The sequence below is a fragment of the Rhamphochromis longiceps genome, linkage group LG14 (assembly GCF_057381845.1).
Source record: "Rhamphochromis longiceps isolate RC_006_pf linkage group LG14, R_longiceps_female_GT1.1, whole genome shotgun sequence".
Taxonomy (NCBI): Eukaryota; Metazoa; Chordata; class Actinopteri; order Cichliformes; family Cichlidae; genus Rhamphochromis; species Rhamphochromis longiceps.
In genome coordinates this window covers 23713813-23738162 of record NC_140570.1, presented here as the reverse complement: position 1 = coordinate 23738162, position 24350 = coordinate 23713813, and the positions used below count along the sequence as shown (strand labels likewise).

General features: G+C 39.6%; 1 protein-coding gene across 7 annotated transcripts in view; it reads right to left on the bottom strand.

Annotated features, from left to right (window-relative positions):
* The window catches only part of dock10 (dedicator of cytokinesis 10), a 64385-nt gene that overhangs the window by 26171 nt on the left and 13864 nt on the right, over window positions 1-24350 (bottom strand). For 3 of the 7 annotated variants that reach the window (XM_085381037.1, XM_085381042.1, XM_085381038.1), the window contains exons 1-6: window positions 18264-19512; window positions 6537-6656; window positions 3087-3176; window positions 2253-2335; window positions 702-774; window positions 258-401 (exon numbers count right to left, since the gene is read on the bottom strand). In XM_085381037.1, coding sequence (XP_085237163.1) covers window positions 258-401; window positions 702-774; window positions 2253-2335; window positions 3087-3176; window positions 6537-6656; window positions 18264-18422 — 669 coding nt within the window. In that variant the 5' untranslated portion in view covers window positions 18423-19512. Of the gene's footprint in view, window positions 1-257; window positions 402-701; window positions 775-2252; window positions 2336-3086; window positions 3177-6536; window positions 6657-11632; window positions 12100-18263; window positions 19519-24350 lie in introns of those variants that run through there. The other 4 variants (XM_085381043.1, XM_085381041.1, XM_085381040.1 and 1 more) reach the window with 4 other exon arrangements.

Here is a 24350-nt window from a genome sequence, read left to right as displayed (position 1 = left end):
AAGACAGAAATATGATTAAAATTCATTTCCTTAGCTGAAGTAAATGAATAAGAACTTTAACAATGGGATAATGTGGATATTTTCTCATCGTGTTGAAAAGTATGTCACCAATTAAAGTCCCAGTTTAATTTCTAACAGACTGTAACAGTTCAGAAAATAAAGTAAAACCATTTTGGGTGGAAAAAAAAGTGAAAAAAGACAGACAGAAATAAAATGCACGTGGGCATGAAAATAGATAACATCCGACACTTCCTCACCCGAACAGTGATGCTATTGTTGACTGTGCTGTTAAAGTTCCCTTTATACAGCCAGCCTGAACGAAACACACCAATCCCTCCGCCTCCCCCACCACCACCTCCACCGCCCCCTCCTCCTTTGGATGACGACAAAGAGGTGGTATCCTGCAAAAACACAACAATGACTGTGATCAGTCAAAGATGCATTAACTGTCCATTCGTTCCTCTGATAGAATGGAGCAGATGATTGATACAGGAAAGGAGAATTTCTAGACTCCTTGAATCCATCCAGTTATGCTCATAACAGCTTCCCACTGACCTGTAAATATAACTAATCTTGCAAAGTCCATTTTAACGGCTTTTAGGCTGCAATAAACTAATTTAAACATGAGCCTTGGGATGTAACCAGTATGTAATGGATTCACTCTCAAAAGCATTTCAGAGAAGAAGATCATCATTGCTGACCTCATCCTTGTCCACATCTTCATAGTCAATCTCAAAAGAGTGGGATGGCAGCTTCTCTGCTTTGTACAGTTTCCTAAAAGGAAACAGGGAAAGGTCAGGAAGATGGACAAAAAATATGGCTCTCTGGCAATGAAATATACCAACGAAAAGGGGAAATGACTTCTGGAATTAATTTAATGCGCTGCACTTGAGTTGTGCAAATGACTATGGGTGGCTGACTCAGTTCCATCGTTTTCTGTCAGGAGGTAACAATGGGCCGTCCCCTTACTCAGTCCCGCTCCACTGATTTTAAAGGATGGCCCATCTTTGTGTGCGAGCCACAGGGCGAAATGCCTTTGTGCGTGCGCCGTGAGCTGCAGACAGCGAGGCTGCAATCCGTGCTCTTGGAACCGCCCTCTACTAAAAGTCACAGAGTCGTAAAAGCTGTCCGACAATTTCTCGTGATGGACTATGTTTAGAAAAATGCTGGTAATTGTGGGCTGCCCACCGGAACAGGAATGCTAATACTGGCCAGCACAAATGAAGATCGGTCCAGCGGTGACAACCGCACACATACAGTAGCTGTATAACTGTACTCTGGCTCTCAGCCTGTAGTTCACTTCAACTTCAATCTTCAATCTGTGTGTGTACCGTTAATGTTTGGTTAAGTTGTTCGCTCAGTAAACAAACAACATAATAGTTATGTTTGCCACTTGTAAAATGACAGGACAAATGAACTTTGTGGAATGTTCTTTTTGCAACACTGTACTTGTGTTTAAGACACGTCTTGTTTGGCAGCTCATCCTGGATGTCAGTTCAGAGGTCATGTGAACTGAGTGAAAGAATATACAGTGGCAACCCATGGGATAGCATAGGGACATTCCTGTGGCTGAGAGCAGTAACAGCAGGGCCGCTCTGGGTAAGTCTCACTGGAACTGACAAAACTCAGTTTGACAGACTGACAGCCTGATTTAAATAAATTACTAACTGCTTGAATGGATGTGGCCGGATGATTGACGTTCAAAATAGCGACAAAGGGAAGTCTGAAAGTTTGTATTTCTTAAAGCTGAACGCCCTCACTCTTCAACACGAACTTTCACTTCACTTAACACTGGCCACCTTCTTGTGCTTCCTAATGACCTAATGGCCAACTACGGGTAATAAATTGTGGTTATCGCCAGTGTTAGCAGCTACTTATGGGTCTGCGTGTTCATGAGGAAAAAACTCAGCACATCATTAGTCAAGTCAAGCAAACCTGAAGACACATTTCTACTTGATATTATTGTAAAGCAATGCACAGAAAAATCTAACTGTTCAAAAGTAAAATTTTGCTGTATGGAGATTTAATAAGAGAATTTTAACAACAAAGTAGAAGACGTACATCCATCAAAGACATTTAGCACTTTTTTATGCTACTAGTATGGCAATGTGATGCCTTCACACTTCAATAGTTTTACAATAACATCCATTTAATATAACAAAATGTTCCGTTTTCAAATGTTAAACATTTTCTGAACAGAGCTAAAACATGAGAATAAAACGCACAAACACTGTTTGTCCACAGTGTTTTACCTTGGCAGCAGCCGGTAGTCTCCGGCGTAGTCGTCATACTTGAAATGGACCACATTTAGATCAGAGTTGTAATACTTGCAGGCCTAGAGGAAAGGATGAAGATTAGGTTTAAATATTACATTTCCTAAATGATGGCCTTTCAGGGAAACACAGACCTGGAGCAGCTGAAATATTTACAGACAATGAAGAAAGCCGTACAGCGCTACATGTCATTAGATTTAAATAATAAATGGAACTAAATCAAGACTCTTTCCCCGGGGATCTTGAATATAAAGATATCTTTACATGTCTAGTTCAATCAGTTTGGCTGAACTGGTACTCTCCCAGGGAGTGTACGGTGCAGTGAAAGTCACAGACAGAGCCTGAGGTACTTTCACATCCTGCCTGCAAGTCGAACACCGTGTAACTTTTCTCCTTACTCCCCTTTTTAAAAAAGACCTTGAACATGTCACAAATTAACAAATTATAAATATAACAGACAACTTAAGCGATACAATTTTTAGCTGTATACACGCACACACACACAAAGAGTCAATTGCACATGCTAGTCTTCAGTGAGGTGTAAGTGTACTGTCTGGGGAGTTTCCGTCTTCAGAGACACTACTTCTCTACTGAGCGCTTGAGATCATGGCTAGAGGATCTGAAACAAGCACTGATATCTACACACACATCTGCTTTATTTTAAAGTCGTGGTGAAACCGCTCTGCTGATATCAGGATGGCCTACTTTAAGGTCAGTCTGAAATGAAAGACCTAACCACCATGAACCTGAAAGACATCACTTAAAACCACAGGGTCTATAACTGCGTCTGGTACACTTAGACGTACAACTTACCTGTCTGACCAGCAGACATTCAGCGTGGAGTTCTGCCCCCTCGGGAACAGTTGATTTGACAGTGCGTCTCTCCTGAGGCACTGTGGATACCTGAAAGAATAAAGGGTAGATAATGACAGGTGGTGGATGGGATACCTTACTTCAAAATGTATTTAAAATTACTGCATGATTTTAAACTATTCTATACAGTAAATCCCTCATGTAGAGAACATGACTAAGAAAAGCAGTCAGCTTCTATAGAAATGTGTAAGCAATGGGACGGCTTACTGATCACTGCTGCTGAACCTAACTTCCATGGGTAAACAGAGGTTACTGATATTAGAAAATTATTCTTTCATCTTTCCACTGATTATTCAATTATGCTGTTCAGGTTGTGTGTGATTAAAAAAATCACTTAAATTTAATTTTATTGATATAGCGCCAAATCAGGACAACAGTCATCTCAAGGCGCTTTATATTGTAAGTTAAAGACCCTACAATAATACAGTGAAAGGCCCCAATGAGCAAGCACTTAGTGAGAGAAGGAAGGAAAAACTCTTTTTTAACAGGAAGAAACTTCTGGCAGAACTGGACTCGGAGTAGAGCAGCCAAATGCCGCAACCGGCTCAGGGTGAGGGAAGAGAGGCAAGACAAAAGAGGAATGCTGCTAAAATGAATCGGACTTATGTTGAATTCAATTGAATTCAAATCAAGCCAATTTCATTTTTATAGTGCCACCTTAAGGTGACTCCTGTTGTGACCTGTTGTGACCTTAAAGTGACTCCTGTTGTAAGGTAAACACAGTTTAATAAAACAGCAACGAGGGTTTAAAGTACTGTTGTCTCATCTCAGGCAGAGCAAAAAGAAGAACCATCCATCTCATATGATTCTCAGATTTAACACTTTTCAGATTTGCTCTGCCATGTTAGAAAGCACTCTATCACAAGTACTTGTATGGTGTGAATGGTGTGTATTCCTGTAGTGGGTAAACACTAATGCTGGTTCAATAGCGTCACAATACACTTACTCTTTTTGCCTCCAACATGCTGCCATTCAGCATATACGATGCTGTAGGTAAACACAACACAAGCATTTCCCACTATGAGCACATCAGCCTGCTGATGCTACCATTTAGCTTGAAGCACCACTGTGGAGCACAAGTATAGCCCCATGGTGGCAGACTCTCAGACCTATCAGGACTCCTTATAGCAATTTATAGCTTAGATAAGACTAAGCAAAAAGCTGGTCTGTTAATGTAGTAATGAAATTGTTTCTGGTCAGCTTTATTGCCATGAATATGAATAATTCAAGTCAAATCATCTAATATGCATTCCCTTTATCAGCCCTGCTTGGGCTTACAATTAATAATCTCACATGAGAATCAAACAGCTTCATTAATAAAAATGTACATTTTATGATCCATGAAAAACGTCAGCATTGAATGTTTTTGCATGAAAGGAGACGCACTTTGCCTTTGTCCAATCATCTAGCCATATGCTGAGTGGACTGCCTTTCTTTCGACACTGACAAATACTCACTGTCCACCCAGCCAGTTTCCCTCACAAGTACCGAAATGTACTATCGGCAGTATAGATAAAGAAAATCGAAGAAGACTCCTTTTTTCTTTAAGCCACAAAGATTTTAGAAGCACCAGAGTCATGCATTAAGAACTACAACTCTAGCGTCCACAAGGAAATGAATCCCTTTACCACAAGCGGCTAATTAGAGCATTTTAATGTGCAGTGGCTCTATCTGAAGCAACACATTAGCACATAAATGAAGGTACTAATGAACAAACAGCTAAAGGAAGCCAGAGAGAATAAATAACTTTTTATAATGAAAAGACAGCTACATGCCCTAATAGTGAGAGTAAATGTGTTGTGCTGAGATGGAAAGTGGAACATATTGCATTTTAAACATCAGTAAATTGTTATCAAATTAAAAGCTTTGACACTTTAGTATCGTTACTGTGCACAAATATAAAATGGTGCAAATGCCTGCTAGCTTCTGGGGTTGGTAATTGTATATATACATATATATGAATATATATATGTATATGTAAAATGAAAAGTGGTTTTCTAAGGTGCTGTAGATAAATGTATAGATAGATAGTAGGGGTGCAACGATACCCGTTCGATACAGTGCTTTCGGTTCGGTATGCATATGTATTGAACAATACAAAATTTTTCATTTATTTTATCAACTTTCCTTCTGACGATGCTGTCTGTGTTGAGAGCTCAGTGGATCTGCGTTCCACTACTCCACCTAGGCTGCACTGTCGAGCGCAGATCCACTGAGCGCAGCGCAAGCTAGCGAGACAGAAGTTAAGCTCGTTGCAACTGCCTCAATGCTACCCGAAATTGAACCTCCCCCACCCTCATTCAGATCTGGCGTTTGGAACTATTTTGGTTTTCATGTGAAGCATGACCCTGATGGTAAGCACGTCATGGACAAAAGTAAAACAGTATGTCGGATGTGCCACGCAATGCTCAATTACATTGGTGGGAACTAGTGCCTTAACGTGTTGACACCATTCAGTCCCACGCACGGGGCGATCAGCGGTAACAGAGATTAACGGAGATTGGCCACGTTATAGCGTTAATGTCATTTTAACAAGGTTAACGCTGACAGCACTAGTGGGAACACAACGAATATGACTGCATTTTTACACCGACATCATCCTAGTGCAAAGACAAGTGGAAGTAGACAAAAACAACAAGCACGCATGCTACAAACTTTACCTGAGTCATTTAAACAGCCGTTAGCACATGATTCTCCTTATGGGGACCTGATATGTTTAATATGCTGCTTAGAATATAGCCCAGAAGAAGCGTATAGTATAGCTTTTATTTTGGAAAGAGACATTTCTCTGTAATAAACTCTCTTTTCCAAAGATGAGTGATTTCTCCATCAGATAGATTAATTTTTTTATTACTTTGTTTCAGCAATATTAAATTTAAAAACTGTACTTTTGAGTTAAAATATATATTTATAATTTTAATAAATGACAAATTAAAAAGGCATGAACATTTTTTGGTATCAAAAAAATATCGAACCGTGACACCAAAGTATCGAACCGAACCGTGAATTTTGTGTATTGTTGCACCATAGATAGATAGATCTATATATATATATATATATATGTATTTATTTATTTATCTAAACCACTTCATCATTTTTATTTTATCACAATAACAGCTCACTGAAGTCCACAAAACTTCAGTTATGCATGACATATTATGATGCAATCAGGCTGCATGGTAACTACATAGAAAGGAGGTAACATTGTCATTTTTTTCTCCCTTTTTTGGACATACCAGTAACTCAGTATTGATAACCTTGAATTATTATTATTTACTTAGTTATTTAGTAGAAATGCCTCTTGGCCTCAAAAACACGACACTAGACAGAGAAAACCATGGTTCATGGACATGTCTGCTTCAATCACATTTAACGGTGAATCATACTTACTGTGAAATCATTGTCAGGAAATAGGAGCAGGTCTCTGAGAGGGTCTTCTTTACACTCATCCCCCAGTTCAGAGATGACGGTCTCGTAGTCAAGAGGATCGATTACTTTAGGCTTCTCCTGCTGCAAATGGAAAAAGAGAAATGAGTAATATTTCCTTGTGGTTAAATGTCAGATATCAGTTAGATAAAATACCACAAAGCACACCAAGGTGGCTATGAGGGTGTTATTGTGTTATTGTAGCATTTGTGTGTATCTTATTTCACACGTGCGTATTTCAGTGTGTGTGCAGTGCATATTGAAATCCATGTATACGTGTTCAGATATGTGTGTATGTCTTCTGATCTGTGAGTGTGTACTGAGATCTGTGTGTGCATATTCAGGTGTGTGTGTGTAATCAGATTTGTGAAAGTATAAATAAATGTGTAAACGTGCATTGATATTAATGGCTGAAAAGTCTTAAGGTTTTGCTGGATGCACTGAAAATATAGACAAGTCACGAGCTTTTCGACAATCATTTTTGTATAACTGGAAAGAGCTATGAGCTCAGCTTATGGTAGAAAACTCTGACATCTATTGGCAGAAAGGAGCTCACTTAAAGAGCGAGCTTAAAAGACTCAGTGTGCAGGCATCACAACATTCACTATATTATAATATTATTAATATATGATATTTGCAACCTACTTGGAGCAACAACAAGAAATTAGCTTACAGTAATTCCCTCTAACTACAGTTACCAGACTTTTATACATATTCAGAGTCCAGAGACAGGCTGGGAAAAGTTTAGATGTACTTGATATAAGAATGGCCAAACTACATGTTTTGTTTGAACGTGAAATGCAGAATTACTGTGTAAATGCCAAAAGTAAACCGAAGTAGATAAGGAGGGGAGCCTATCTCAAACAGTCTTTTACCTCTGTCAGCAGTGACAGATGAATTAAGTCAAATTAATAGCAAACCAAGATAAAACTCCATTACAAGTAAGAAAGTGGCATTCAAAACCCTACTGAAGTATAACTATAAATACATTATCAGCAAAGGTTCAAAGTAAACTGTATCAGTACTTTAACTCAGAAGTACTACAGCAACCTGGTAGAGTTTTGACAAGTAGTAGAACTGAATATGAAGTAAAAATATAACCATGGTTATTATATATTGGCTTCATCTTTAATATTATGTTCCAAATCTCTTCTCTTTGGGGAAAAAGATGGCTGTCAGGAGGGCATTCCAGCTGCATCTGTCATAATTAACAGTAACTTCATCAGTCAGTACCATCAAGTCAAAGATTCAGATGGAAATAATATTTCACAGTACATTCGAAGCCTTGTACTGCTTGGTGTCACCTTAATATTTATACAGGAGCTTCACATACTAGATATTCATCCCTGGGATCAAAATTTGTCCTCCTCTTGTTGGGAGTAACTACAGCAGGTTGTCCACATGCTCTTCAGAGTCCACTAAAAATGCAATGCAAACCTGTGAGACCTGTCATATGTACTCAGGCATCACACTTAGTTCAACATTTAAAGGTGTTAGTCACACCAAACACAAAGAATGAGAAAGCGAGAAAAAGAAGACAGGAAGGATTCAAAGAAGGTAGTTAGAACGCAAGAAAGGGCCTGAGCCCGTGAACCTGAGCTCAGAGTTAATGAACTCTTGACTTACAGACAATAGGAATAGAAGGTCTGTCTCTTTTCAAAGATTAGGCTCTTTTGGTTAAAAAGACTAAAATAGGTTTCATGGCCAGGACATTTTGAATTTTTCATCCTCCACAATCATAACTGGTAAATGGACTGGTTCTTACATAGCACTTTTCTACTCTACCCGAGCACTCAAAGCACTTTCGACAACATGCCTCATTCAACCATTCACATCTATTCATGCAAGCGCTTTTTTTCCTATTAAAGCTTTATACACATTCACATTCTGATGAATGCATCGGAGAGCAACTTTGGGTTAGTATCTTGCCCAAGGATATTTGGCATGCAGACTGTGTATACTATTCTTTTGCTATTTAAGATTATTGTCACTCTGACGAACAAAGGTGTTACCAATCAGATGCTTTCTAGATGGTATTGCATGGTTGCTCAATAGCTGATGGTGCTTTTTTGCCTGCATAATCCCAAACCACGACCGACAAAACACTCACTGTTGTACCTCTCATCTCCTCTCTGACCTCCTCCTTACAAACTGCCGACAAGTTGAACCAAAAAATTCAATGGTGGATTCATCACTCAATCTGACCTTTTACCACTGATTTTGAGCCCAGTTCTTGTGTAATTCGGCATACCTCCGCCCTTTTCTCCATGTTTCCCTTCCTTAACTATAGCTTCTTGAAAGCCACCCTTCCACTAAGACCATTTCTGATGAGGCTTGGTGACAGTAAATAGATCAACTGAAGGCTCAGTTACATCTCTCAAGTCCATTGTCACGTCTTTTCTGGATTTTTTTTTCCTCTATCTAAACAGAGGTGTTGAACTCCAGGCCTCGAGGGTCGGTGTCCTGCAGGTTTTAGATAACACCCTAGGTCAACACACCTGAATCAAATGATTAGTTCATTACCAGGCCTCTGGAGAACTTCAAGACATGTTGAGGAGGTCATTTAGCCATTTAAATCAGCTGTGATGGATCAAGGACATATTTAAAACCTGCAGGACACCGGCCCTCAAGGCCTGTAGTTCGACACCTGTGATCTAAAGGATGTGACTTTCAGATACTGTTCATCTAGTGCAAATAGTTTTTTAGGCCTGCACTTCTTTTGTTTTCCACTTGTCCAGTTTCCCCTAATTTTTTTTAAGGACACACTGCACAACATGACGAGATATGTAAGGGCTTCGGCTTATAATTTTGGGAATCACCTTGTTGATGCAAAAATACTATTTTATACCTGTCAACATCTGTCATTTGTGGCATTTTTAAGAGATTCAACTAAAGAAAACAAATTAGGTGTTTTCGTGACAGGCTGCTAGTCATAAAGTGCCTAAAGACTATTTAAAATTTGCTAAGTTGTCTGTTATGTGTAGGTGCAACACTGGTTTTGCTCAAGACCACCTTAAAAAGTACAAGAAAGTCTGACTACTTGGAATCAAAATAAGAAATAAGGGCTCAAGACTTCTGCATTGCACTGTATATTTTTTCTGAACCAAAGAATCAACGTAAATTAAAGATAGTTTTAATGTTCTACTTCATACTTTAGCTGATGGGGTCACAAGAGGCAAAATTGAAGCAAGGTTGTGTCATTCATGAGCTACATGTTACACGGTATAAACTTTACTATCGCCAGAGTCAACAACAGAGACATAGAAACCTACAAAATACAGAACATACAGACGCAAACAGTCAGAGTGAAATCGTTATAACAAACACACACTTCGAGCAGCCTACAAAGAGAAAAATAGCTATGTACATGACATTTCCTGTGTTGTGCCATGACATCATTAGGATCTAAAAGCGTTTTAGAGGAAGTAGTGTGTTGGTGAAGTGAGACGTTGACACACCCCACAGAACAATTCATAATAAATGTGAAGGCTAATTTTCAAGTACACTTGGATAAAAAAAAAGAGCAAAACCAACCACAACAACAAAAAAACCCCAGACTATTCAGAGAGATAAACTACGCCAGCAAATAAACGGCTGGAATTTTTTTGTAAACGAGAATTTAACAGATTATCACAGCGCCCCATACGAGACCATCTGCCTAACAGTCGACCACTGTCTAACTTTCTCTTTCTTTAAAGATATTTAGAACTATGTTGAAGCATGATGTAACTGCTCACTGAGTCACATTAATAACATTTACACATGTTTTATGATGGAGTAAATTGCTTCTGTCATTTAGAGAATAGTAACGGTGCAGCAACAGCAGCAAAGTGAGAGCAGGAGAGGCTGTGGTCAGAAAGTCAGAGGAAGTAATGATCTCTGGTTTGATTCACATGCATAATGCAGACTGAGGCTTTCAACCAGCACAGTTACAGCGCCTTCACAGCTAGAACAGGCTTCTTGGCAGACTATCAACATGAAGCACATGTAGAAGGCAAAAGTGTAACTCTACAAAAGGTGATCCCTTGACTTGTGACATTCATTTGTCTTGTTACTTCTTTAACTACACCACAGTTTATAGTTTTAATATTCATTCTTGCAGAGTAGTAAAGATCACGCTGCTTTGTATCCTTCCTGAACTAATGTTCTTTTGATTATCTAGATTTTCAGTTTCAGTTTCTTCTTGTTTCTCTATAGTCAAAGAACATTCTTAATAATAATTATAATGCAAAAATGCAAAGGTACAGCTGTTAGCTTCTCAAACATGAAAATTTCCTTTTCTTCCCTGCTCTTGGTAAGCCACAAACGGAATATGTTTGCCACTGAAAGTGTTAGTTGAAGAAGAATTTTGAGCCATTTGGGTCATTGAATTAAAAAATTCATTGGAAACAACTCAAAGTTTTGTAACATTTATGGGTGAACAAATTCAAAAAACATAAAACGGACTAACTAAAAATAGGAAAAAATAACCAGCTTAAGTTCTAATACCTGAAAACAACTCAGTAAACTGACCTTAATAACTGTTTTTAAAGAAAAATCCCTCAACAGCAGTTAATCAAAATGCAATTCAAGTAAATAAATGAAAAAGAAACACAACAGGTAGGCGGTAGATTAAGCTTGACATTTTCATATCTATTACTCCATTTTGACGCATGTGACATCAGAGCTAATGTTTCAGGGAAAAGACTCCCCCCCCCCCCCAATAACCGATCACATCTATCAGATACTGTAATGTACAGTTAGTTCATCGAATTCACGCGTCTTTAAATTCGACATGTTCTCTTCTCACTGCCTTTTCCTGTCAGAGCCTGGCTCAAGCAAACAAATGATCAAAAACACCATAAATATTGCAGAATTACAGGCACCTAATAAGAAAACACACAGGACAGTGATCTATAATCAACATTAAAATATTTAAATACTGCACTTAAGACCACAACTGATGCTACTGTAAGTTACTGAACAGAAATTATTGACATTTTATAAGAGTCCTTATAAACAATGTGAGGCACTAAGGCACTAAGGCAAGAACACAGAGACAGAGCGAAACAAATACATACAATGCTCAGCCGGTTGAAATCCGATCGCACTCTTTTACTCTTTATTTTCTTCCTGAAGGTGATTTTGCTCCTGAAGCTCATTGCCAGCAGAATTACGTCCAAAGTTTACGCTACCGAACAAAAAAACCCAAAAAACTAGACTAAATGTGAACTGTACAAACACACATTGCGGGCATGTGCTCTGTTAGAAGTGGAAGTATCACCCAGTAGGTTTATGAGTTTGTGTCAGCACACGTGGATGTAGAGGAAGTAGATGTTTGATGTCCGACACACACACACAACCACATGCACGCACATGCACAGAGTCAGAAAATCCCCAGCAACTAAGATATCCATCAGCCGGGCTGAGCTGTTTTTAAACGTCACAATGAAACTTTCGATATTGTCGAAGACACCTCAGCAAAGATAAAGTAAAGGAATAGCTCAATGAAAACCACTGGGTTAACCTCCACGCTGGTAACTGTACAAACAGACGCAACTGGGGAACTTCTTTCTGTTTTTTGTAACAATTAAACAATATAATGCACTCACATATAATCAAAGTCAAACTCTCGCCATCTTATCTACTTCTGTCCGGTTTTATCAGTTATACAACAGCTGCTCACACAAAAACTTGCAGATAGGAAAAAAGCATGCAAGCCATTAACTTCCTGTTCTAAAGCTTGTCTGGATCCGTACATGAGACTGTCTGCAAACCAATACACACATACATATGTAAGGATATAGAAACATACTTTGGCAATCATTAAAAAAAAAAATCACACTGAAATGCATGACAGTTAATACATGAATGCACAGAAGCAATTCGTCTCCATCTGCTCGTACACAGGCTAACGTCCACACCCACGCACACTGACTTCCCCAGTTCAAACCTCATAGCAGAACAGAGATCTTTAAAGAGGAAACAAATTTGATGATATACATAAACATATGTATCTGCTTAGGTGTTACACGGGATCTCACCGTTATGGTTTTGCAGGATTTTAACTGGATGCATGAAGGTGATTTGGGAAGTCCTCGAAGAGCAGACGACCATGAATAAAATAGATGTAGTGTTTATATTCACCACTGTTACAAATTCTGCATGTTTTAATATAGTAAATTAAAATTGGACGTGCTATTAGCGTTGCAAATTAAACACTATTGTGCGACAGTCTTGAGCCAACTCTCATTTCTTTGTTTTGTCTTGTCATTTTTAAAGTGGTCTTGAGCAAAGACTCTCCAGGCTTTCTGAAGGTTTTCACATTTTCACATTTTTTTCTTTGGACATTGTCTGCTTTTTTCATTCATTTTCAGTGAGTCACATTGAATCCAAATGTATTTATTTTTTGTTCAACTCATCATCAGTATAGCACAGTGAGTGCCTGCAGCCATCTGTACAACTCAGCTGAGTCTATGTCATAGTTTGGGGCAGCATTTTAGACAGTGCTGTTGGGGATCTTGTTAAAATGTTTAAATATGAAGGCAGAAAAGCAACATCAGATTTTGATCCACAATGCATTACTATCTGGAAAGCGTCTGGCAACACCTTAACTTTTCAGCATGACAATGATTCCAAACAAAAAAGCCAATGCAATAAAATCCCTGGAAGGAAAACCACATGGTGGAAAACGATAAGTCATGGACTGGCCTCCCTAAAGCCCTCAAGCAGTGTGAATCAGTGTAGGATCAGCCAACATCCAAAGAAAAACTTTTGAGAAAGCTGAAGAAATATTCCTGAAGACTATTTTAATAAACTACACAAAAGCTTGCCTAGGAGAGTTTAGGCTGTGTTGTCTTATATGCTGCATTCCAGGTATGTTTGCACCTGCCTCCTGTCTTCCTAGCAGAATGTAATTGAATGAGGGCTTAAGACTTTTGCACATAACTGTCCTTTCTCAGGGATATCTCTGAAAACTTGGGCACAAGTTGTATTTCCCTGAAAGCTTTCATTTCACTTATAAAATGCAATTTCTCTTGCACAGTATGCATTATTAATTATCTAATTCAATTCCATTTTATTGATATAGCTCTAAATCACAACAACAGTTGCTCAAAGCAATTTATATTGTGAGGTAAAGACCCTGAAATAATAGAGAGAAACCCTAACAATCAAATGACCTCATTTAAGCAACTACCTGGCAACAGTGACAAGGCAAAACTTCCTTTTAACAGGAAGAAACCCCTGTCAGAATCACTCTCAGGGAGGGGCAGCCATCTGCCGTGACCAGTTGGGATTGGGAGGTAGCCAATTAGATATCTGGGTGTTGCCAATTGGTGAACTGTCTACACTATGGTGGCTTCAGGATCACATCTTGTTTGATGTGCTTTTTCTGACCTCATCAGGCAGTGACCTCCAGTTTGCAGCAGGGTGGTATGCAACTGAGTTTGCAGTAGCTGGGATGAGAGTCAGCGCCTCCATGTCTGAGACCATGGTCCTCAGCTGGAAGAGGGTGGAATGCTCACCCCATCTCATGGATGAGTTGTTGCCTCAAGTGGAAGAGTTTAAGTATCTTGGGCCGCTGTTCATGAGTGAGGGGAAATCAGAGCAGAGATTGTCATGGCATCTGCAGTGATGTGGACACTGCACCGGTCTGTTGTAGTAAGGAGAGAGCTAAGCATAAAATCTACCTTCATACCCTTACCTATGGCCACAAGATCTAGATAGTGACTAGGTGTGGGTAGCTGATTTTGCTTGATTAGCACGTATTAAGGTGAAGTGTAAAGACAGTTTCCCACATAATCAAGCTGGATGCCAGACAGGTCACATACAAAAGTATGAAATGCAAAGGTCTCAAATGCAAAGACTTCTATTTTACTTTGAGCAAGTAATTTATTTTGCAGTCTTCAATGCAATTTATAAGATATCTTTAAAAAATTATCCAGTTGCATGTTTAATTTCATGGCTTTGATGTTTTGTATTCGAAACACAGATTACCCTCTTAGTGCTGCACTCCTTCCAGTCGGCAATGCCGACACAACTAAAAAGCAGCAGTTTCATCCTCCCCTTCTTTCACTCTTTTCCTCTCCCTTGTTCTACCCCAGCTCCCTTCCTTCCTCTATAGCTTCCGCAGCTCATCAAATAGCAGAAAATGACTTTATTTTACACTCTGTTTCTCCCCAGCTTGCTTCTTTCTTCGTTCTCAACCTATTCAACATAGATTTTAACAACTTTCCGTAAGTCCCACACTCCCTCTGTTTCTTCTTTTCCTCTTGGCAGGAGTGAGGAAGAGTGGGTGCTGATGTTGGTAAACTACAGCTGTATGGAGGATGCAAATAGATCACTAGACTCGATTGCTTTCATCAAGCATATCCATGAACATAGACGTCTAATTTAGTTAAAAGAGAAAAGAAGAAAATAAATATAAGATGACATATTATTAAGCCAGATAGCTAAATAAAAAAAAGAAAAAGAAAAAAAAGGAAGATGAATTAGGTTTCCCCACTTTGCACACCATGTACACAAGCTGGTCTGTGTCATTTGTAGATTGCTAGACAGATTCAAGAGGATGTTATCTTGTAAAGGGAGAGATGTGAGAAAGTGTGAGAAAAACAGAGAGGGAGAGGGAGTTTAGAAGAAGATAAATAGTGTGAGAGACTGATAGGGATTAAGAGAAAGAGGGGGACAGAGACAGCTGCTGAGACAGCACAGAGGAACAGAACCCAGACATAAGCCATCTGCTTTACATCATTATAGCAATACATGGTCTGGTAAGAGACACGGTGGAACTGATGGGGACACTTCTAAGAGAAGACATTCATTTCACGAAAAACAACATTTCTACTTCTTTTGGGGCAAGTTGGCGTGTGGAGTTAGTGGTTCAATGAGCATCTTTCACACCTCCTGCAAAATGCAAATCAAATGTTTTAAAATCCTCTTTTTTTAAGCTTCTCCATTCAGCTGTGTGAGGACCATTTTGAAAACCACAAACAGCTGTTGTTTCACAGCAAATGGACACATATTTTCCAATTTGTTTTGTTAATCCCTGACACATTATCGAAAGTCACTCAAAGAAACTAGAGACTTCAGTATGAAGAGGACTGACAGTGGCTATGGGGAAACTGCAGAATTTGCAGCCCGGTCTGACCACCACTTGTGTGGCAGCGGAGACAACGTGTCATACTTTGATGGTGAGGTGGAGGGATGGAGGTTGTTCTAGATATTTATGACATATTTATAACAAATTTATGACATCGGTTTCATGGTCACAAAGGAGTTTTTCCAAAAATGTTGAGAAATGGCTTAAGAGCCAGTCAAAAACTGAAAACAGCATTAAAAAATGGCAAACTTTTCATAACCCTTAGAGTCAGTTTTACATTGGTCCAGATCACATTTTCTACAATAAGTGAATGTGAATACTGATTGTGCAATGTAATCGCTTCAGAATAATGGCCCTACCACAGTGTACACCGGTGGCCTATAAACCTCAGTTTCACATTTGTCACAACCAAAACAGAATGAAGACTGAAGCAATTTGTTTGTTTTTATTTTTTATTGTTTTTAGGTGCATTGATGGATGCTTAAACAAGTAGATTTGTAAAATTATATGAAGTAATAAAGCTAACTGGCAGAAACCTGAAGCAGAACAAACATTTTCAAACATTGGCCATTTTCCAGAGACCTCAGTGACCCGGAAAGGGCTCAAAAGTGACAGTCGGTTGACTTATTTCTTTTTGATAAGTATGGGTGTCTATTGCCAATTGCTTTACAACCCCACACAACATTTAAAAACAAAATGTAAATGTAAAATGTAAATCAAAACAGAATGCATGATTTGTAAATCTCAGAAACCAATATTTTATTCACAGCAACTCGGTCTGAATTTGATGGAAGCAACAAATCTCAGTGGCAACTAAACGCTGGAAAAGTAAGTGGTACTAATAGGAGGGGACATTTTGAAACTTATCAAAATGATAAATGATAAGTATCTTATCATCTGCAGCACATAGTATCATCAACAGATTCAGAGAATCTGGAGAAATCTCTGTGCGCAAGGGACAAGAATGAAAATCAGTATTTGAGCCCCGTGATCTTCAGTGCATTAAAAACAGTGCCACCTGTAAAGAAAATCTCTGCATGGCCTCAGCAACACCTCCAGAAATCACTATCTGTACACACGGTTCACCATGCCACCCACAAATGTATTTTAAAGGAGCCATATATAGACATGATGCAGAAAAGCATCACGTCAACTGTAAGAAAGGCAAGGTTTTTTAATAGAAGAGTCCCGATTCTGCCTGCAGTACAAACCTTTCACTGATTAAAAACATTTGCACATTATTAAGGACTAGTGAGCAGCCAAACCAGACGAGAGAAGGAAGATATTCCTCTCCCAGATGTCCGGCAGCAGGTTTACAGACTGTTGTTAAAAGAAGAGGGGCCCTGTCCCAGCTTTTTGGAGATGTGTTGTGTTGAGATGTGAGATATGTTGCTGCCATCAAATTTTCTTAGATTAAATATTTGATATGATTTATATGTTCTATTGTGAATACAATATGGGTGTATGAGATTTGCAGACCACTGCAATCTGTTTTTATTTACATTTAGCACAGCATCCCAGCTTTTTTGGAAGTGGCATTGTATTTTTATTTAGGCTTCCAGCTGCACATTTTACAGCAAGATTTTGGCAAAGCTGCTGGCAATGATGAATGTCTCACTGTGACCTGGAAACACAACATGCTGGTGAAAAAGACTAGTTAATGCAGAGCGAGTGCACTAGTTTCAAGCACAACCTGGCCTGAATAGATCAGCTGATGCTCCTTTGCTCACAGGGATCTGCTGACTAAGATGATTTTGCAAAATAAACTATTGTGACTCTCGTTTACTACAGAGCCCAGAAAACAGGCACCAAAAGAGACGGGGTTTATGGAGTGGAGTGAAACGGGGGAAACGAAGAAACAGAAAGGGGGACTGTAAAGATCCCATTTCTGCCAAATGTCTAACATTTTTTCCACTGGGCTTACAGAAACTGGGATCACAATGGGAATTAAAAAAAATCTGGCCAAGACAAGCTGGTGCCGAGACCAAACAGATGGCTGACACGTAATGAAAACAGTCAGAAAGGAGAAACAAGTTATTTTTTTATTTCATTCATTCGGCAGTTCTCTTATCCAGTCATGGATTCTTTCATGCAGTCATTGATTCACTCAGTCAAACATCTCCCACCCAACATCTCAGTAATAGTTTTGTTTAAATAGCTATTTTTATCATCTCCTCTGTACACCATACGCAGAGAAAGCAGATTTTTTCCCACAGAAACTAGATTCCTTATGTCTGACCTTACCAACCCCCTCTCTAGTCTCCTCTTTCCATTTCCGTCCTTTAGGCTCTCAGCTGTGAGGGGAAACAGCCAGGCCCCAGTCATTGATCATATATCAAAAGCAGCAAGAGAGACAAAGGGTGTAAAAAACCAAGGCAATTAAAAAGAGGGAAAGTTTGGCAGGAGAAGTCCAAAAGTATGCAGAAGGTAATATTACAAAACAGAGAAACTTAAACAGGAATTTTACCTTAAGGTATTCATTAAATATGAAAATGTGTAAAAAAGATTTACTGTAATGAAGCACACAATTACACAACAGGAACATGCTGAAGTTCCCACAAACTGCCCACACGTGCATGCATGGAAACTTGAGGTGCACTTGTGCTGGTTACCATTACAACGATGGTCAGAGATGGGGTGGTAGTGGTATAACCTTCTAAGGTGGGCGTGGCAGCATCCAGTGACAGCTGGTCCTGTCGTGAACACATGTGACCGCAGTCGGCCCCGCCCACTGATCGCAGGAGCAGTACCACACTGGCCGAGCAACCCATAATCCAAAGCTGGAGACTCCAAGTCCAGCCTGTCCTGATTCCGTCTGGCAGTGTGAGCGTCACCTGAACTGAGGCACAGCAGTTTGCCCTGAACAGCTCAGTTCAGCCCCTGGTCCAGCCAGTGCTGCTGCACTCGGTTCAAGCCCAATGCAGTAAGTAAAGCTCCATCCTAAACTCCCTGTGCCCGTCCCAGCTTTCCTCTCCAATTTCACTTCTCCCAGTCCTGCTTTGCCAGTTTTGTTTTCGCTGAACTGCTCTGCTCCGGTGTCCTGCTCCTAATGCTGCTGAGCTAACACACTGGCAGCTTTACATGTCTCTCCCTCTCTCTTTCCCTCTTCTAATAGACACACACACACCGACTGCAGCTGTGCATGGTTCAGCCCAGCCGAGCTCATTGAACAAATCAGAGTCAGCAATAGGAGTCAGCTGACCAGAACCAGCTGCAATACACACAGACTCCTGCACACACAAACCTACATCTTTTTTTCCTGATTTTCATTCTGCTGCTATGTCCTTCCCCATTTGTCTCCCAATTACACCAGTCCTTTTCAAGTCAGAGCTCTACTGGCTCAGTTTGTGTTATTGCGGTTTATGAGCTAAGCCACAGATATGCTATCCTACATTCTGGTTGATTAGGTAAAATAAACTGTTGCTTTTTTTAAAGAAAGAGCATAGTGATTGTGATGTGTAAGCATTTGTTTTCTACAGTACATCCTGCATAATGCTCCAAATTGGAGGCTGGCAGAGAGTGAGGCTCAGTGGAGAGAGTTGTGGAGTTGTGAGAGAGGCTATTGAATGAAAAGTGGATGGAAAGTGGGAAGTGGGTGGCTTTACGGGCAAAGTCTGCAGAGGGCTGCAGAGAACAGATGAGAACTTCCATTAACTTTAGCACATAGGTAGGTATTGGGACACCAAGCGAAGTATTCCGCATAAAAAAATCTATTAAATTACTTTTAGCTGTCTCTGAGTGCCAGTGACGATCACTTTTGCCATTTTTTTTCATGTCGCCAAAACATCTGGTCTTGCTTTATTGTTCATGTTCCACTTTCACAGTGTTTGGCTTAACTGAAAGAAACAAAAAATGTGTATTCACAGAACAAAATGGTTTTCATATGTTTTACAGCAATTTGAAATTCTTCTTATTATAAAATCTTCTTTGTTTTTCTTGCGAGTTGAACTTGCTGAACCAGAAGCAGACCAAAATATAGATTTTAGGAAACTATGCCTGTAACTATTGTCAGGCAAAGGTTGTTGAAGAGGAGTTTTGCAGCTTTTGTGTTTGGTTTACTGTCAGTTATTATCACTATAAAAGTTACATACATATTTTACTAAGGAAAAATGGAGCTGAGCTGGGTCAAAGTACTACTAGCTGAGAGGCTGAGATAGACAAGAATCAATCAAACAAAAAACAAAAAAAATAAGGAACAGCACTGTTTTAGCAGATGAGAAACATATCTACTGTGATATCGCCCAATCGTTTGCAAAATCTTATCTTTATGATCGTCGCCCTATTTAGTTTTAGAAGAACGACATCATGAGACTCGCTGGATCTTTCTGAGACACTGAGAAAACCGCATGCTCATAAGAAAGTGATATGTCAATCACCAAAAATACAACCTAAAGCATGACCTCCATCACTGTCTAGTTTATGGCGACTGGGACTACAAGTTACACAATTAATATTCATGCGTGAAATTAATTGTCATGCATAAAGTCTCCAGGATGTCACCTTCCGCCCACAGAAATTGGTAAGTGGCTGAGAAAATGGATGGATTGACAATTAACCATCCATTTTCTCTTAGACCCTGAACTAATGTTTGAGACCATTATCTCATTAGGAATGTGTTTACAGGGGTCAGTAAGCAAATGAACAGCAGGGTCGTTTTCTCATAGATTTCTATAAAACCAGACTTGTTTTTATAGACAGAAGAGTTGCCCTTGAATACACCTACAGTATTCACTTTTTAGACTATACAGTCAGCCTAAAGCACCTTCTATTCACTTCTAAATACAAAGCACTAAATAAATCATAATAGCAAATAGTTAGTGCTCATTAGGAGAGAAGGCAGATTTGAAAAAGTAATTTTCCATGATGGGCGGCACAGTGGATTAGTGGTTAGCAAAGTCTCCATGTTACACAGCTATCTTGCCTCAATGCAAGAAAGTTGCCGAGTTTGAATCCACGGTCTGCTGAGGCCCTTGCATGTTCTCCATCTTTCTGCGTGGGTTTTCTCTCTGTGCTTTGGCTTCCTCCCACAGTCCAAAAACAGGTATGGGGTTGCGTACATTAATTAGGCATTGTAATTCGATTTCCTGTCTTTCTTTATTAGCCCTGCAACAGAGTGGAGACCAGAGTATACTCTCTGAACAGGTTCTAGCCCTCCCTATGACCCTGAATTGGACAAATGGATGGATGGCTAGAATATTCCACTACAATATAACTAATCAGCTCAAAATGTTGCATATTTCAAGCACTGCAATAGGAAGAATAGCAACATGGGACATTATTTTACACATTCTATCTTTACTATATAATAATTGGGTGTGTGTATGTATAAGCCCATCAGGAGAATTATAACCAGGAGACACATAATCTACAGGTTCAGGCGTTTGCACACTCCTAGTTCCCTGCAGAGTGTAGGCGGTAACCATGGTGATGTTGTTAAGTCATGATTAAGGTCATTAATGACCGTGTCAGAGTGGCAGAAAAATCACACCCCCCCACCCACATAAATGCTAATTATTATAATGCTTTACATAGCTAAATATAACACACAACGGACACCACAAAACACAAATTATTGCACGTATGCAATTGCAATTCCTCTCCCACACTGTGTACAAATATTAACATGCCCCACTCAGTAAGAGATGACAGTGCATATGACCAGTACAATGTACTATGTGGAGAGAAACATTAACCGCACCCACCACCGCCGCCTCTCTGCTTCCAAGTCCCCTGCCTCTCACTGAAGGATATTCAGAGGAACATGCCTTATAGCAGCGCAGCTATTACACACAGAACCACAGAGATGGGCTTTGTTTGTATGCCAAGCCTCCACAATGGTCCTGTCATGAAAATATGCCCACACAGCCATGCCCTCTAGTTGACAGAAAAGTCTCCGTGTTACACAGCTATCTTGATCTTGTACTCTCATTTACTCCTTCCACACACTTTCAAACTGTTTCCAAATATTACACTTCTGTAAGTACAGTTCTACTAAAAGGAGCAATTGCATGCCTACATTAACAAGTACTTCAGAACTATCCTCTAAAGAGTCTAGGTAGATGTTTTTGATATTTTTAAATAATGACATGTTATATTTAGTGAAATTTCTTTGGATAACAAGGTGATTAAAAATATCAAAATGTTTAAAAACATTTTTGTAATATTTATTTCCCACGATTTGACAAAACCTATGCTTTAAGAAGCATGTAACACTAGGAGAAATGAAGCGTGTTGGTTTGAGACTATGATGTCTTTTATTATTTAATCTTGCACATCTGAACAGAGTCATGCTTTATCGGTGTTTCACTTCACTTTCTGTCTTAAAGGAGAAGGAGAGATGATTTAACTTGGAAATTAAATGCTATTTTAGACGGCAGCTTTAGGAGAAATAACAGAAGTTATACAGACACTATTTGGAGCACACATAAGCTAATCAGTAGCCAGTAATTTTTGGGGATTTCCAAGTAAAAACTTTTAACCTTTTATAACAATTGTTATTGGAATATTCTGGCTTACTAACCTGCTCAATCAGAAATGGTGCCCGTCCATTTTTATCTTTGCGATATGTCTTTAAGTATGTCTGACTGTATGTGTGCTTACATATGCTTTTGTAGGCTTATATGTGACTGGGGTTATGTTTTGTGCAAGTTTGAACTTTTATAATAGATGACATCACTGGGGTGTGCAGGGCAGTGTGCTGCCATTTTTCTGTGGAGTTAATGTTTTCCAGCTGTAGAGCCTCAGTCTCTATAACCCCACTGCAGATTTGTTACTCTGCTAAACAACACTAGAAGTGACAAAGCAACAGTTTTGCAGGAGGTTTAATGACAGTGTGCATGCTGCAAACACACAGAGGTAAACTATTTTAGCAAAAGACAAACATAAGCCATTTTACAGACTTCAAATACCTCAGCCAACTAGGCCAAGTAGGAAACCACAGTCCATTAAAACTCCTGCACACTGCCTTGTAAGCAGTTAGCTCTGCTATAGTTAGGTTCCCTGTAGAGCTGGAGGCTGACTCATAGCAGCCGTGTTTGATGTGGTGCAGAACTCTAAAGAGTTTAGTTGGGAAAACACTAACCTGTTCCCATGGATACCACAACAGGAAGAATGCTGTCAATCAAAGGCACTTGGCTCTCAACAGACTATGCACTCATAGTGCAACTACAGCAACACAGGGTCAACCTCATTGTTGCTTAAACTACCCTCGTCGTCTCACACAGCAAGCACATGTGCAGGGTTTCACTTGTGACATTCAAAGACGTGAGTAGCTGAAGTAGGATAGAGTCAGGAGAGGAATTCTTAAGGCTCCAAGCCCCCAGATAAATACGATGGGATCACTTTCTTAGGAGTTTGTTAGGGGGATAATTTAAGGAGCCTTTTTTTCTGCACACATATGTTTCTGCAACATTTGTTCAGGTGACTTGTGGTAGTTCGTGAAAAGGAGCTTGCAGCAGAGAGGTGCTAAGGGGAGATAAAGCAAAGAAAATGTTTGCAGTTTCAGGTGTCGCTGTGTAGTACTTTTACTAACGCTAATCACATGATATCACTTGTGATAGTGCTTTTCATCCTGATGTTCTGTTCTCAGTAAAACCTCAGAGCTCGAGTGTGTCACCGCAGCACACCATCACAACACAAACAGGAAGACACACGAGATCTAAAGTGAGAAATTTTTTTTCAACTTTTTTCAACAGTGTTTTAGGCGCCTGCAGAAATGTACAGTTTATCCCCAGTTTGCAGCAGCTGTGGCCAAACAATACCTGAAAAGAATGCATTCTTAACAAAGCTGTAAGACCATCTCAATGATGTCGATTTCCTTTCCGCCACCTCGCCCTGTGCAATCTACAGGGTAAAGCGATTCATGTGATGAAATAGTGCCCTACTGCAAAACTGCAAAACTGCATCACAGCTCTCATTTGTGAATGTGCCTGTGCAGAATTATTGATCAAAGAGGAAGATACTGCGGACTCTTTCACAGATTCTGTCTGCCTCTGCACTGAGCTGGGTGAGGTTACAGGAAGCACTGACTTCAGAGCTACAACACACTGCCAATGCCATCTAGTGCTGATGACTCAATACAGCAGCCTGTGTGGCTGACGAGGAAATGCCTGTCCCCACACCCCCGTGCTGCTGTTGGTTGCCCTAGTCTATAAGAAATGACCTCCAGGAGGCGCTCTGTGCCAGAGCAACTATCTGGTCCTCTGGCAGCTGGTTTGTTTAGAAAAGGAAGCTATTAAAATGTCTTAAACTGAGAACTAAACTCCTGAGGCAGGAGGGATGTTTGGGGGAGGGGACAAAAGAGCAGATGAGATGGAGAATATGAAAGAGAGACGGCCAGTGAGGAGCAGCTGCCAGAAAATGAGCTGCATTGTTAAAAATGACAACTATTTTCTTAGTAGCCAATTATCTTACCCTGGGAAGAACGCTTCAACCCTTTGCATAGTATACATGTAGACATCTGCATATATAGGTGCGGCATTTGAACAGACCATCACCTTTACAACAGTGAATAATAAAAGAAACAGAACCTGACAGTGTGAAATTAGAGATAAGAACTCATCAGGGGTGTAATTATGTATAACATTATTAAGTGAAAGGGAAAGCTTAAAGCTGCCTGCAAAGATTGAACTTTTAAAATATACTTTCTGTTTATTGCATTGTTTATAGAGTTATATGAAATATAACAAGATGTCACTCAC